A 15,900-nucleotide genomic window follows, 5' to 3' on the forward strand; every position below is an offset into this window, starting at 1 on the left:
AGCAGGACTTGAGATAAACAATATGTTTGTTCAAACATATCTAACTCTTGTCTTGCTGATCTTTAGGACATTGAGCACACCGAGTCCTTAAGGTGATGCAGCACCCTGGATGAAAGGTGTGTGGTGTCTTATGCTGGGGTTTGTCATCCCCATCTAACACCCACTGTCCTGCTGCCAGGTCATCACACCAGGTCATGCAACCCAAAGTGATTGGTTGGACATCAGAATTGGGCAAAAGGAGTGGTGGTAACTGTAGTGCTGGTCTCTTCCTCAGTTCAATGGGGCTTTGTTGCTGATGATGCCTGAGTGGCTGACCCATCAAAGATCTGAATCCTCTGCAAATCTCGTGTGGTTTATTTTTGTTTTGTTTTGTTTAAACTTCTGGTTCCAGAACTTCTATTATGTGGCTCTGTTAAGGAGAACCCATTGAGCTGTGTAAATTCTTACAAGATTTGTTCACTGCACTTAGCAACTAGTAGTATCTGTACGTTTGCCATGACTGGTGTGTGGCACTGAGGTGGCAGCCAGTGTGGCTTCTGTGGTGACACTGGCCACCTGGCTAAAAGGAGCAGGGTGATCTCAGGGATCAGAGCTACCCTTTTCACCATGGTATTTTCCTCTCCAACCCACTGGGAATTACCTGGACTTTGCAGTACTGGAGTGACAAATGAATACACACTCTCCTGGGATGACAAGTAATTAGGATAACAAGTTTAGAGGAAGAGGAGCAAAGCAAGGAGGTCTGTCTGTGAAGTATTTAGGACTGCAGCAGACTTTCTTTGCTTGCTCCAGAAATGCAGGTACTTGCTGCTTTCATGCATGCGAGATAGTTAAGGACTATCGAGCTGCTCAGAAGTACTCTGTGTCTTACTTTTGCAAACTTAAAATGCTGCTTTTACCACCTGCTAAATCAGAATAGGTCAAAATGCAGAGTGAGGAGCATGGTCCATCAGTAGCTGCTGCCCCTGAGGTGTTAGGCAACACAGCTGAAATGTGCAGAGACTTTGGCTGCGTGGGGAGCAGGGATCGCCAGGACAGCTGTCCAGTGTCTGGAGATGTGGACAACAAAACAGTCTGGCTCAGATAGGTCCTGAGCCAGTGTGGTTATTGCAAAAGCTTAAATAATGGAAAGTGACTCTATGCCATTGGATTCTTCTTTAGCAAGGCCAGCCTTGGATCTGTATCCCAGAGAGCATCCCAGAGTGTCCTGCCAAGCAGTGAATGCAGCTGGCTGGACACTGACACTTCATCTTGGGGACAAGGGCTTGGCTCCCTGGTCTGAAAAAGCTCTGCTGCTCTGATGGCTGCTCTTCATCTGTCTGTTTGCACCCTTCTCGACAGTGATACAGCTTGTTTTCTGTTGACTGTGGAGTTCAGTGGTGTTTTCATTTGGAACGGGTCAGGAATGCTGGCTTCCTTCTCGAGTGGCTGAACTATTTCTAAGGTACAATGAGTAGAAGATATTCCTGCCAGCTCTTGCTTGTTGTAGATGGTCTGCAGGTTTTAGCTTGAATTTGTGGTTGCAGGTGGCTCCAAGTGAACTACTTCATGGTGTTGTTCTAGATCTGTTCTTAGAAATAGAAGACCAGTAGCAAACATGCAATTTCTAGTTATTCTTGTATCTCACAGATTCCAGTCATTTAAATAAGAGGGAGAGAAACAGAACATCCAGCAGGAACAGCTGGGTTTGACTCTGTATGGTTTTGCTACATGAATGTAGTACGTTTGGACTGATAAAACAGGTCTTACACCCCATCTCCAGCCCCTGCCTGGCACTGCATATGTAAATGTACTGTGAAGTGGAATTAATTGCAGAGATCTCTCTGCTGAGGTTGCTTTGGGCTTTAGGAGGTAGGCTGAGGAAAATTCCACAGCACGACAGAGATAGTGCAAATTAATTTTGCATCTAAAGCAGCATAGTATGGCAAATTCCCATATTCTCTATCTGTGCTCACCCAGGCCTATTTGGCAGGCTTATTACTTGATGGTTTTGTGGATTCTTATGCTTGATTGCTGGAACTGTACTGTGAATTATTATGATCTACGTAAAGGTAATGAAAAGCCTTAGATTTTTACCCAGAAGTCAAGTGTGTGTTTCACTCTTGGCCTGCCTTGTTTGGCAGGGGTCACTGGAAGTCCATGCAAGAAGCAGGTTAAATCCTGCAGTGGCAAAAATTCTTGTAGCTTTGAGTTTTTAAAAGAGTGTTGAGAGAACATGAAGTGACAGCTGAGAAGAAAGTGAGTTCCTCTGTGGTGACAGCTACATGAAGCAGCAGTGAGAGTTTCTTTTGCCTTCTACGATGAAACCAGTGAAATGCAAGTTTAGGGATTCTGCATATATTAAAAATGTTAACTTTTTTCTCCTTTCTTATGTCTGCAGGAGGCAGACAGTGGGGAAGAAGAATGCAGGTCACAGCCCAGAAGGTAAGATTGTCACTTGAGGCTTGCAAGAGTCCTCAAGGTTTCCTTTATGTATGAAATGTCCCACAGGGGTTTTGTTGTTGTCCTGGCATGTTCTGCAAACATGTATCATGTTCTGCCTATTGTTCATCTTGCACATGTGCAGTGTCCTCTGTGCCTTACTGTTAACCTCTGTAGTTAACTGTGGCCTAAATGGGAAAACTTTTCCCAGGAAAAGTGAGTTCACACTAAAAATATCTATATGGGGAACGATACACAATGTCAGTGAGTATATTCTCCAAACTGGCATCCAGGAAGTGGTGACTTGCCTGCAGATGTTCTGAATAAGATGGTGATACCCCATGTGAGTGTGGAAACTTTGCTTGTATCTTAGGAACAAATCCTGGCTGTGTTGTTCCTGAGTTGTTTCTCAGGATTTGGTCCATCATCAGAATATTCTCAGAATAATAACCATGCTAAGAAACTCTTGTTCTCTGGTTAAAAAGTTTCTGTTGCCATCAAGAGCTGCATTGGAATATCCTAGGTAGCAGGAGGGCCTCAGGAGAGGCTTCAGCAGTGATAGTCATCCTCTAATTGTGTTTCTTCACCTCCTGGTTATGCCCTTGTGTACATATTTGGGATGTGTAAAAAGCTGTATTTTTAGGAGCTTAAGCTCAGGGAGATCCTATCCCTTAAGGTCGCCTGCTGCTTGAAAGAGGATGTTCAATGGATGTGTAGGTATTTACTATGGATGCAGGTAGCCAAACATGTACTCCAAAGGTAGGAGAACACTGAGAATTCACAGGATTTGTTTGTCTTAGTTGGGATTGTTTTGCATGGAGACATCCACTTATGTAAACACCATTTTCAGTTGCTTTGGGAAGAGCTTTTTTTCCTAAATGCTTATTCGTAAAAACCAAACAAACATTGAAACTTGCCTGATTGAATAGTGACAAGTATTAGTGCTTATTTTACAATGTAGTTGTAGTCTTAAGGATAGATTTATTGAAGTCTTGTAAGCTTTGTCTCCTATCCTCTAAGCTATCAAACAAATTACTTCAGCTAAACTTAATAAAAGCAGAAACTGTATATACTAAGTAACTTCTCCAGCAGCAGGAACACTTCCTTGGCTTAAAATGTTGCAGTCAAATTTTATGAAAGCCCCAAGATTCCCCCCAGAGGGAGTAAAGGGGAAGTGAAGGTAAAATAGTTCTCACTTTATGAGCTCTTGGGCAGTCATAGTTCCTTGCTTAGTGTTGTTTGTGTGAGTAGTAACAACAGAAGCCATCATTTCTAGTATTTGAAAGGCTTGAACAAGATTTGGGCTTTGGGTTTGGGGCCAACTTGGATCAATCTGCAGAAGAAAAAGCTGTTGTGGTTGTGCATTCCCATGATTTCAGTGTAGTCCTGCAACTGCAGGGCTGTGAGAAGGTGGTTGGTCTCTTCCCTTCAGTCTTTGGCCCTAAAGTGATGATCGAAGAATTGATGTTTCTTTGTTTTACATCTTTCATAACTGAGAGGAAAGCTGGAAAGCACAACTCCCAAAGGCTCAAACTGAACTCAGCTAAACTTTGATTTTTAATTTCATTCTTAGCCTTCCAGCAGTCACAAGATCAACTTATGACTTGATCTCAGTATACATAATGTATTGGAGGGGATGAGAGGTATGAAATTATTGTGGGCACTTAGCAACAATTGTAGGTTAGGTTTGAAATGAGCGTTTTCTAATACATTTTAAATAACTTCCTGGGGCAGGAAATGACAACCTGCTGTTGATGTGGTGAGCTGAACTCCATGACTCCTGTTGCTGGGGTCAGAAAACTAACTGAGACCAAGATCCTTTAAAAGGAAAACAAGGGGGTGGGTGTTAAATGTTTGATTACGGTAGGATAAAAATAATAGTCAATTGTGGGTAAGTCGTCAACCTGGAGTCCTGCTGTGGAGGAGCAGCAGATGTCTATAAACAGCTTATGAGTAGCTCTAATCCCCAGTTTTCAAGGGAACATGCCAAGTAATAGCTATTAAAAATGCAGACAGTAAAAAGGCAATGGACTGAGTTAAGCTTTTAAAGCAGAGGTATGTTATCAGCTGCCATGTCACCAGAGGTGCTCTCTGCAGCAGCCTGACATTCCTGGCTGCCTGCCTGGGCAAGGCCAGGCTGGTGAAGTCCTCCTGAGATATAATTCAGGGGACCTGGCTGTAGCTAGTCAGTGCTTGGGGTGGGATTTTTGCTATTTGTCAAATTCTTATGATGAGCAGTCCTTTTGTCTCCTGTACTCATGTACAATTTGTTTAAACACCACCTCAGGGTAGCCTGGTTGGCAGGAAACATGTCCAAACTCATCCCATCCACTGGACACCGACTGCAGGAGCACTGCTGTGGCTAAAAACATGTTGGAATTCATAAAATACCTTTTCAATAGTTACAAAATAGAACATTAGTGCATAGAGATGTTCTAATGCTTGCAAGGGAATTAGCTTAGGCCCTAAGCATAAGCACATAGACATGCTTGGTGCCAGAAGAGTTTTGCAGTAATCAGTCTTGCAGATCACTGAGTACAGCCTTCATTGCCATCCTCTGGACTCCCCATGTCTGTGCCATCTCAAGTAAGACAAATGTTCTACTTGGATCCAGCTCAACAGCATTGCTAGTCCTGCTGTGAGCAATTTCTAGATAGCTTCTTGGGTTAGGTTTGTGCTGTCTACCTTTTCTCACTGGTGAGATAGGGGTTATGTGTTGAGGTGAAGGGGAACAGGCAGAAAGGACTGGTAGTATGACAGCAGGAGTGACTACTGCATGTTCAGTGGAAGCTATGAAGAGCAACCACTCTTAAAATGTCCTCCAAAAAGACAGAGAAATTAGTTTCAAACAGGATCCTAAACTTGTAGGTAGGTACAGCAAGATCTTTGTACCTAAACCAATTAATTTATCTGGGTGCTGACCTACTTGTGCTTTTAAAGCCCTAACACCACAGAGGACTCTGATTGCATGGACTCTGACAGACAAGGGGGAAGAAGTATGTGAAAAAAAAATGTTGTTTAAACTTAAACCTGCTCTACAGAGCCCTCAAAGACGAGTCTCCACTTGCCACAATCTGCTTCTGCCAGGGGTGGAACAAGGAGCCCTCTGCTTTGGGAGTTAGCATCTTTTCTCTAAAAGATGGAAAGAGCTATTAGGTGTGCAAAAAAACCACCAACAACAAAAACAACACTTCATGTGTGCTCTGCAGTTATCCTTTCTGACAAACTCTTCTGTGCAGATGTGAAGAGGAATGGTCTGGTTTCCTCCTTGAGAAAAGTACATGGGTATAGTGAACATGCACCTAATTTTTATAAAGCCTTCTACTCACTGCTAAAAACCACAGCAAAATAATACTGCAAATTCCTGACACTGAACAAATGGAAGAAAACCAGCTTGGCCTCCCTACTTGTCAAATTACTTGCAATTTTTTCTCTCAGACCCAGGCCCTGCTGTGGGGAAGCCCAGGAGAGTCTGTACCCTGCTGTAGCTATGACCATTCCTGCAGCTCATGGATGAGACCCCCAAAGCCCTGACCTGGGTCCAGGTTCCTGCTCTGGAGCCCCTGGTTGAGCCAGTCCTCATCACCTCTCTAATTCTTGGCTAATGGGACTAAGACAGAGAACTGCATAAGCAGATGTCCTGAACAATCTATTTATTACTTTTATTACCTTCATAGCTACCTTCTAGACGTTTTTATTAGGCTCTCTGGAGGCTGCACAGCTAAGCTGGCCTGCATGTTTCTCCTCCTGTTCCCAGACGTGCTGCTGCCAAGCTGAATTTGCTCTTAATGGAGCATCTGTGTTAACAATCTCATTGCATCATCCTGGTGATGTTAAAACTTCACTAAAAAAAACGTGTTTTGAGCTCTGAGTTGTGTTTACACTAACTGAGGCATTGACATTCAGGTTTTGTGTGCCAAAGTTGCAAGGATTCAGCATCTCTGTTTTGCTGACAAACGACATCTCCAGGGCCTGGGGCAGCAGTGGTGCTGCAGGCTGCACTGGATTTGCTGTCAGGATCTGCTGGTTGCTTTTTGGGTTCATGTTTCAAATGGTGCCTCTGTTTCCACACGGTGCATTTACCAGTTCTGTGTGCCTCAAAACTCCTCCCTGTGTGCCCCCTCTGGAGGTGTTCAAGGGCAGGTTGGACAGGGCTTTGAGCACCCTGGTCTAGTAGGAGGTGCCCCTGCCCATGCAGAGGGGTTCTTCTAGGTCCCTTGCAATCCAAACCATTCTATGATTCTATGAAAAAGTTCTGGTTGCTGAAATGCAGCATTTGAGGCTGCACGGTAACTGCTGCATATAAAACTGAGTGAGCTGTGTTGCTGAGCAAGGCTGCTGGAGACTTCAGAGCAGTTCTTTGAACCTTTATGGCCTGACACTTGGTCAGACTAAAGTCCGTTTGCTTAAGTAAAGCTGAGGAGCTTGTCATTCTCTTCAGGTGCCACCAAAAGTGATTAGATCCTGCTTGAAATCTGGCGTTTAACTGAAAATGTTTTCAAGAAGGGCTTGTCCTCCCCTCTTCAGGTGGGGGCTGGAGGGTGGTGGTAAAAAAGTACAAAAACCCAACACCTTTTGCAGCCTCAGCATGCTTGCCTTCTGGTTTGTTTTTTTTAGTCAAAATAGTTCCTTCCAGGAGTGAACTGGGAAGGAAAGCAAATCAGATTATTGCCATGATAACAGTTGGATGTGCCAAGATGCCTCAAGGTTTCAAGCTGTGAGTAAATACCTTTGTTTTAGCAGCAGCAGCCCACAGGCTGATGCAGGAGCTTATGGTTTGTAACAGTATAAAAGCTGTTTTTCAAATAATAAGTAGAATTAGTGCCTGTGTTTCCTTGTATAGGGCAATAGCTGAAGACATTATAAACCAAATTGTTTTATTTTTAAAATGAGGCCCATTGGAACCTGAGGGTCACAGCAGAGGGAGAGAGGGGAAGGATTCTGTGACACCAAACTGCAGCACTTCACTTCCTTACAGGCTGCATTGAGGTGTGTGAAGCTGCAGCATCCTGTGTCTGTTGTGACTTCTGGAGATGTGTATCAGCACCATTTGGTGCTCCTGACACTTCTGGTCATCCTTAGAGCCTATCTGGTGTTACAGGAGAGACTTCCAGAAACCATGCACCAGAGTTCAGCCACTAACTGTTCTCTGGGCTTCCTTTGCTTGCTGCTGCAGCTGCCAAACGTATTTTGTTGGTACTTGAACAGTAGCTGGATCTTCTAATGGGTGTGCAAGACAGCTTAACTCCAGATCTTAAGAGGGGACTGTGTGTGGGGTGCACAGGAAAGCTTGTGTTTATCCATGCCGGAGATTACTCAGCTCTTGTAGTATGAACCTTATCTTTAGAATGTGTTTCCTGAATCCATCTTTCTGCCTCTCCTTTCAGTGACAGCTCAGCCTCTCTGTGGCATTCACTGCAGCTGCTTATGGAGAATGTAATACCAAGATAAAGAATGATTCTGGTAATCTGCCAGCTCTGCTGACCACCAGAAAAAATTCTGTGGGCCACACATTACGATTCATGAAAATGAGTCTGAGATCTTTGTTTCTGAATCCCAAGTGTTTAATCACCAAACCATGAGCAAGGGCAGAGCGCTGGGAGTAAAAGTGGAGTTTAGTAGATGAGTACAGGTATCTGTAGAGCTAGGTCACTGCAAGATCTGTCTGTGGTTACAACATGCTCGGCCCAGCCTGATTACATACCTGTGGGTCACAATAATGTGTAAGATGACTTCAGATGTGATCTTCAGACTGAAGGATCAAGGACACTAAATATCTTAGCTTGACCAAATTACCTGGTAAACATATGATGCCATAGCAGGGAGCTCACTGAAATTATGAATGCTTATGGAAAGTTGTTTTTTTATTTTTTAATTTGTCTGTGAGCAAGTGTGTGAGCAGAGGAGAATGAGGAACAAGACAAAGCCAAACTGGGAAGTAGAAGGAATGAAGGTGGGTCAGATCCTTCAACTACTGAAAAGGTCTGCTTGGCGTGGAGTGAGCCCAGAACAGCTGCCCCCCCGCACTTGTGCTCCTTAGCAAAGGAGGGGCTGACTGGGAGGTGCCATAAGGATTCCATACGTTTTTATGTCTCCTGCTGAGCATGAACCAGGTGCTCTAAGCTAGAGGAGTCTAAGTTAAGGAAAGATTCATGTTGTAAATAGAAAGGGAAACTCCAAAATAGCCGTTCTGGCCCCTTTCCTGGTAAGGCACCTTGGCAAGGCTTCAAGGTTAAACATGAATCCTCAAGAGTTTTCAGTCCTGCATGGATTTCAGGCACTTAAATGTATTTTGAGAATCTGGGCCAGAGTTTCTGGACTTGTTGCCATTCAGCACTTTGGTATCTTTGCATCAAAAGCATTCCTGTATAAAATTAGGGGTGTGCTTTTGACAGTTCCGAGGATTTAGATTTTTCTTTTCCATAGATCACTGAAATACACCTGCCTGGTTGATGATCTCAGACATGTCATTCAGGCATGGTCATTCCTTGCTGGAAATGGGTATCATTGAGCCTATTTGTTTCCCTCCTTGCCACCTTCTTTTCACTTTCTTGCTCTTTCTTTCACTCCTCTCCCCTTATTGACCTTCTTTGACCTTACTTGACCTCACTTGATCTCACTTGACCTTTTTTGCCCCTCCTTGCCCTCTGACATTAGGTGGAAATTCTTCACTATGAGGGTGGTGAGACACTAGTCCAGGTTGCCCAGGGAATTTGTGGAGGCCCCATCCCTGGAAGTGTTCAAGGACAAGTTGGATGAGGCTTGGAGCAACGTGATTTAATGGAAGGTGTCCCTGCCAATGCAGGGGGGTTGGATCTAGATGATCTTTAAGGTCCCTTCCAACCCAAATCATTCTGTGATTCTGTGATTGACCTCTCTGGGTCAGATCCTCTAAGATTTAACAATAAGTCAACAATACAGTGATTTGGTGTGGGTTTTGTGAGGGAAGGATTTAATGAAGTGATAATATTGCAAAATAGGTGTTGAATTCTCCACTAAGAAGCCTAATCATTGATCACGATGGAGTTTGTTCTCTCTGTGAGGCTTATCACCCTACCCCTGCCCTGTCTGATTGCTTTGCTCAAGAACTCGAAACAGAAATACTCTTTGACAGCTTAAATAACCAAATTTAGAATGTGGCTTCCTGTTCTGACTGGTTCTTCAGGATTCAAGTACACTTCTGCATGCTTCCCCTGTTCCTGCCTCCTCTCTCTTTTTTTCTTATTATTTTTTTTATATTTTTTTTAAACTAGATATGGGCTCCTTTATAATTACTTGGTTAAATTTCCTTTCCTGTGTGTAACAAGCTGGGGTATGTGAGCACTGCCTTGGTGGGTGGTTTGGCTCTCACCGGGAAGGCTTTCTATCTTTTATCTCATTCTGCCCTGCATGCATTGGCTTGTGTATGATCACTGCTGCTGAAATGGCTTCATGTTTTCCTGACAAATTGCACTGCCTGATGCTGTTGGGTTTGTCTCCCACGCTAAAAATGGCCAGAAGACTTCTGACAGATCAGCTTCTCCCTCCCAAGCTGGGGAGGCAGCAGTAGCAGATGAGTGCAGGAGTTACTGCTCTTAATGTATCAGTCTCTACCTGTTTACAGGTTTGCTGCACTAATCTGAAGCTCTCCCCAGATAAATCATCTGCTTGGACTCATAATCCACTCAGTCTTGCAGACTGTTCATTGCTGAAAGTCACATGTCCTCACCGCAACAGGATAAACAACTGACCTCCCACCACAAAAGCAGGGGCAGCAGATCCTTTGGCCCTCAAACAGCTGGAGTGTGGCACCATATTCTTCAAAAGAGGGTCTCTTTCCCCACCAGACCTGCTGCTGAGACTCAGTCTTTGTTGGGAGAGATTGAGTGTAGCTGCTGGTGAGAAAAACAAAGCCCTCAGCCCCACCTCAGCACACGGAAATGACCTTGTTGCCTCTGGGGTGCCTCCGTGAGGCTCCAGGCTCAGCTGTGGTGCAGCCAGGGCTTGTTTTCAGAATTCTGAAACTTTTCATAAACGACAGCGGAAACAGCTGCCTGGCAGCACAGAACAAACCTGCCGTGCCTGGAAGTGCAGTAAAGGCACCACCACAGCTCTTCATTCAGTGGAGACAGGATGTGGATGTGGTGAGAGGGAGGTTTGTTTGCCTAACACACCTTCTCAATTGATTTTTTTTAATAATCCCCTAAAAACATGAGTCCAGGCTCTGCATTGCCTTATCTAATTACACTGATGCTAACAGATTTATGCCCAAATCCCTACACCTGATAATATCCCACTGTTCCCCTTTACCTTGAACACAGCTAACATGAAACCTGTGGTACCTTCCACAGGTTTACTCTGCTGTGTTGGAGGAAGAGAAGAACATTCCTTGCTTTTGCAGAAAGCACCTGGACTTCAGTCCAGACTTAAAATAGTATCCAACCCTTTATACCCACTAGAGTAAGTTTCTAGAGAGATTAAGGTAATATAAGACACTGGAACAGGTAACCCAGGGAAATTGTGGCTGCCCCATCCCTGGCAGTGTTGAAGGGCAGGTTGGATGGGGCTTGGAGCAACCTGGTCTGGTGGGAGGTGTCCCTGCTCTTACAGGGGGGTGGATCTAGATGATCTTTAAGGTTACTTCCAACCCAAACCAGTCTGTGATTCTATGATTATCTTCATTAGGGCTCGTCAAAAGAAGGGAACTGAGAGGACCAGAGTAAGTCTTGCTAATAGACATATTCTGAAATTAAGAGGTCAAAGGCCCTAGTGGAGGGTAAGACTTGAACATGCCTAATAAGACAATCCCTGCTCCATATTTAATCATCTCAGCATGTGAGCAGACACCCAGCAAACCCCTGGGGGATAGGGATGGGTGAAATATGGTGACACCCACACCTTTGTGTGGTCTGACAAGAAGCAGCAATTCAGTCTTAAGCTGTTGATCTTGGATAGAAACATTATCTTGATTAATGCCCTCTTTGCATGTGGACTCTGTGCACTGCCAGGGCTCCGTGTCCAGCTGTGAACCTGCTTTTTGTGAGTGTCAAATCTGTGCATGCCAGTGCAAAACCTGATCAAGTGCTTCATGCATTTTTACTGATGACCTGTCTGCAGAGGCCTCAGTGTCCAAGGATGATCCCTTTTGCAAGCTGCTCAACCTGTGTAAGACACAGAATTATTCTATTACATCATTGCAAGATCAAATGTGTCCAAATGCACAAGGAAAGTAAAGCAGCTGAAGTTACTGGTGCAGGCTGCTGGGGGTGTGTAGCTTTGAGACATGGACACTAGGGGAGACGATTGTATGAATAAACCAAGTGTTTTCAGCCTTGTCTGCTGGACAGAGTCAACACAAGAGATTTGTGTGTACATATTCTTCCTCTGCTCCCTTAATTTGCCCTAGGGAGGCAGCTCTGGTGGGCATTCCCTCTGTCCCCTCCTCCTGCAGTGCCTGGCCAGATGTCCTTAGCACTCCTCATCCTAGTTTTTTTCCATGATCCTTCCATAACCAGTTCTAGCTGCCGGAGCAGCTGGCTTGGTTAGCTTTACAAAGGTTTTGGGATGGGTTTTTTTACAGTGTGTGTCTTGCCCAATGTATGTAAGTAGTTTATTAGTCAATGCAGTGTTCAAAGGTGAAATGAAATCCTACTGCCCAACAAGGGTCGCGGCGCAGGGAGTGCAGCCGTGGGGTTGTTTACTGCCAGCCTCCCATGGCCCTGCTAATCCTGTGACCTCCCGGGAAGCTCAAAATGCCGACCCAGTACTCAGACAGGCAGGGAGTGCCCTTTTCCCTCCCAGCCAAAAGGCATTCTGTGCACTGGGCTGGCAAGCACTTGAGACCCCAGACAGACTTATTTACATCTTGTCACACAGTGATGAATAGCTGTGCTCACATGCTCTATTGCAGCATGGTAGTGATTTAGGCTGTTACCTGTCATCACTTCAATTTCGTGTACTTTAGGTTCTTTATGTACTTGTCCCCGCAGAGTGCACCTGCTTCCAGCAAGGAGCAGTTTCTTGGCTGTCTTGTGACCTGCTGCCTTCAGCACCATCTCATTGTCCATCCCCTCGAAGCCTCTTCTTTCTGCATGCTGAGAGATTGGGTTATTGGGGCAATCCTTCTCATGTCTAAATGTTTGCATTAAATGGATGCAAGTTTGACAGGGTTGTTCCTTAAGTCTTGATTTTAAAAGCAGAGTATGAAAATCACACATGCTATACAAACGGACAGTGGGAACTGAAATGCTGCTCTTGCTGTTGCCTGAAGGCAGTGTCAGTCTCAGGCTGGTATTTCAATCCTGGTGGCAACAAACACATTCGAATACCTTTTATTAGTGCAGATTTCAATATATGAACTTACTCAAGCACTTCCTATTCTGTTTTCTAAAGGTACAAAAAGAAAAAAGCTGGGATAGTCCTATCCTTGTTTGTTCTCCTAGCATATGGAGACGCAGTGCTTGATTGTATTAATCCAGGACTAATTCATTTACAAATCTATTATCCATATGTTATGAGTAGCTGCTTTACGAGTATTGCTTGTAGTTAATCACTGCACTTGTTTTTTAGCAGTTTTTAAGGGCTGGCCTTTGTTGGTTGCATGTAAGAAATGTGATGTCTGTCTGGACAGTATTTAAGTTCATTTAGTCTTCTACAATGCTTGAATAAAGCTCTTAAGTTATTAATTAAAATAGAACAGAAGTTCTGGGTTTGTTTTTCAGTCTATGAATGTGTGGTATGTGTTACTACTGAGTATGAGGTTCTTGCCAGTCTCTTGACCTCTGGAAGGATTGAGTTACCCTCCATTTCTCTAATGTCCTGATTTTTCCATTGCTTCTTGCAACTGACTTCATTTCTGCCTAACAAAATGATTTTTCTTGGCACTGCAGCAAGCTGGCACTGCATTTTCTTTACAGCTGTGAGGAGCCATTACCAGACGTGTGCTCTTGGCTACATAAGATGGCATAGCTTAAATTAATACCTCCAAACTTTATCCTAGCACAACTTGGAGAATCACAAATTCTGCTGCTTTGCCCTTTTCTCTGGGAGTCCCTGAAGTGGGGATGGTTGAAACTTTTCAGACAAATCTGCCTTACTCCTGTTGAGTCTCAGACCTGAAGCAGTTGCCATCACACTGTGTTAATTTTTAACCCCACTCTCAGCTCCTCTGGAAGTTTTAGCTAATAGTTGGGAATAAACCCTAGATGCAGCTTTCCTTCTCTCATGCCTTGTTACTGGATGTGAGCATGTGCCATCCACACCAGGCAGCTTAAATTTGTGTCCCTGTGCTGGGCTGTCCTACGTTCCTACAGGCAGCACAAAGCTGACCTGGCTGCCCAGGTTCCTCCCTTGTTTTCCCACACTCCAAGTTAAACCCTTGCTCAGAGCAAAGGCTGGAAAATGCAGATCTGGAACAGATGGTTCCTGCTCGGGGCCTGTGCAGGACTGGATGGAGCAAATAGCCCCTGACTCTTCCCAGTGGAAAACTACATGAAGTTTCCCGTGCTCTGCAACATCTGAATTCCCAGCAGCCAGAGGACAAGATTTTTGTTCTAACGAACTTCCTTTCTTCCTTTTCTCCTGAGGGGCGATGCAGCTCAAGATTAAATAGCACAGAAAGGCAGCTGCTTCTCTTCTCCTTTGGCAGAAAACGGGTTGTCAAGTCTCTGCATATGAAAGTTTTTGCCAAGAACTATTTCCCCCGTCTCTGGCAAGAGAGGAATTAAGGTCGTTCCCGCAGCACCCGAGTCGTCACCGCCTGCCTTTTGCAGGAATCAATCTTTTGATGTTGCTGCTTCAAACCTCGCCGTGAAGTCTGCGGCTTTACTGGGTTTTCCTGGCCTAGTTTTGGGGGCGCGGGGAAAGGAAAGGGAAAGGAGAAGGCAGGCGCTGGCAGCAGCGTGTCCCGCTGTGCGGGGAGCACCCGGCGCTCAGAGCCCGCTCCCCAGAAATATTCTGTTTTCTAAAGGTACAAAAAGAAAAAAGCTGGGATAGTCCTATCCTTGTTTGTTCTCCTAGCATATGGAGACGCAGTGCTTGATTGTATTAATCCAGGACTAATTCATTTACAAATCTATTATCCATATGTTATGAGTAGCTGCTTTACGAGTATTGCTTGTAGTTAATCACTGCACTTGTTTTTTAGCAGTTTTTAAGGGCTGGCCTTTGTTGGTTGCATGTAAGAAATGTGATGTCTGTCTGGACAGTATTTAAGTTCATTTAGTCTTCTACAATGCTTGAATAAAGCTCTTAAGTTATTAATTAAAATAGAACAGAAGTTCTGGGTTTGTTTTTCAGTCTATGAATGTGTGGTATGTGTTACTACTGAGTATGAGGTTCTTGCCAGTCTCTTGACCTCTGGAAGGATTGAGTTACCCTCCATTTCTCTAATGTCCTGATTTTTCCACTGCTTCTTGCAACTGACTTCATTTCTGCCTAACAAAATGATTTTTCTTGGCACTGCAGCAAGCTGGCACTGCATTTTCTTTACAGCTGTGAGGAGCCATTACCAGACGTGTGCTCTTGGCTACATAAGATGGCATAGCTTAAATTAATACCTCCAAACTTTATCCTAGCACAACTTGGAGAATCACAAATTCTGCTGCTTTGCCCTTTTCTCTGGGAGTCCCTGAAGTGGGGATGGTTGAAACTTTTCAGACAAATCTGCCTTACTCCTGTTGAGTCTCAGACCTGAAGCAGTTGCCATCACACTGTGTTAATTTTTAACCCCACTCTCAGCTCCTCTGGAAGTTTTAGCTAATAGTTGGGAATAAACCCTAGATGCAGCTTTCCTTCTCTCATGCCTTGTTACTGGATGTGAGCATGTGCCATCCACACCAGGCAGCTTAAATTTGTGTCCCTGTGCTGGGCTGTCCTACGTTCCTACAGGCAGCACAAAGCTGACCTGGCTGCCCAGGTTCCTCCCTTGTTTTCCCACACTCCAAGTTAAACCCTTGCTCAGAGCAAAGGCTGGAAAATGCAGATCTGGAACAGATGGTTCCTGCTCGGGGCCTGTGCAGGACTGGATGGAGCAAATAGCCCCTGACTCTTCCCAGTGGAAAACTACATGAAGTTTCCCGTGCTCTGCAACATCTGAATTCCCAGCAGCCAGAGGACAAGATTTTTGTTCTAACGAACTTCCTTTCTTCCTTTTCTCCTGAGGGGCGATGCAGCTCAAGATTAAATAGCACAGAAAGAAGGCAGCTGCTCTTCTCCTTTGGCAGAAAACGGGTTGTCAAGTCTCTGCATATGAAAGTTTTTGCCAAGAACTATTTCCCCCGTCTCTGGCAAGAGAGGAATTAAGGTCGTTCCCGCAGCACCCGAGTCGTCACCGCCTGCCTTTTGCAGGAATCAATCTTTTGATGTTGCTGCTTCAAACCTCGCCGTGAAGTCTGCGGCTTTACTGGGTTTTCCTGGCCTAGTTTTGGGGGCGCGGGGAAAGGAAAGGGAAAGGAGAAGGCAGGCGCTGGCAGCAGCGTGTCCCGCTGTGCGGGGAGCACC

General features: G+C 44.7%; 1 protein-coding gene across 1 annotated transcript in view; it reads left to right on the forward strand.

Moving 5' to 3' along the window:
* Positions 1–925: 925 nt before the first annotated feature.
* Positions 926–15,900, forward strand: part of SSH2 (slingshot protein phosphatase 2) — a 64,138-nt gene continuing 49,163 nt past the window's right edge. The window contains exons 1-2 of the mRNA XM_009993209.1: positions 926–1,072; positions 2,381–2,424. Of these exons, the coding sequence (XP_009991511.1) occupies positions 926–1,072; positions 2,381–2,424 (191 nt within the window). The remainder of the gene's footprint in view (positions 1,073–2,380; positions 2,425–15,900) is intronic.

Source organism: Chaetura pelagica, unplaced genomic scaffold (genome assembly GCF_000747805.2).
Source record: "Chaetura pelagica isolate M959 unplaced genomic scaffold, ChaPel_1.0 scaffold72, whole genome shotgun sequence".
NCBI lineage: Eukaryota > Metazoa > Chordata > Aves > Apodiformes > Apodidae > Chaetura > Chaetura pelagica.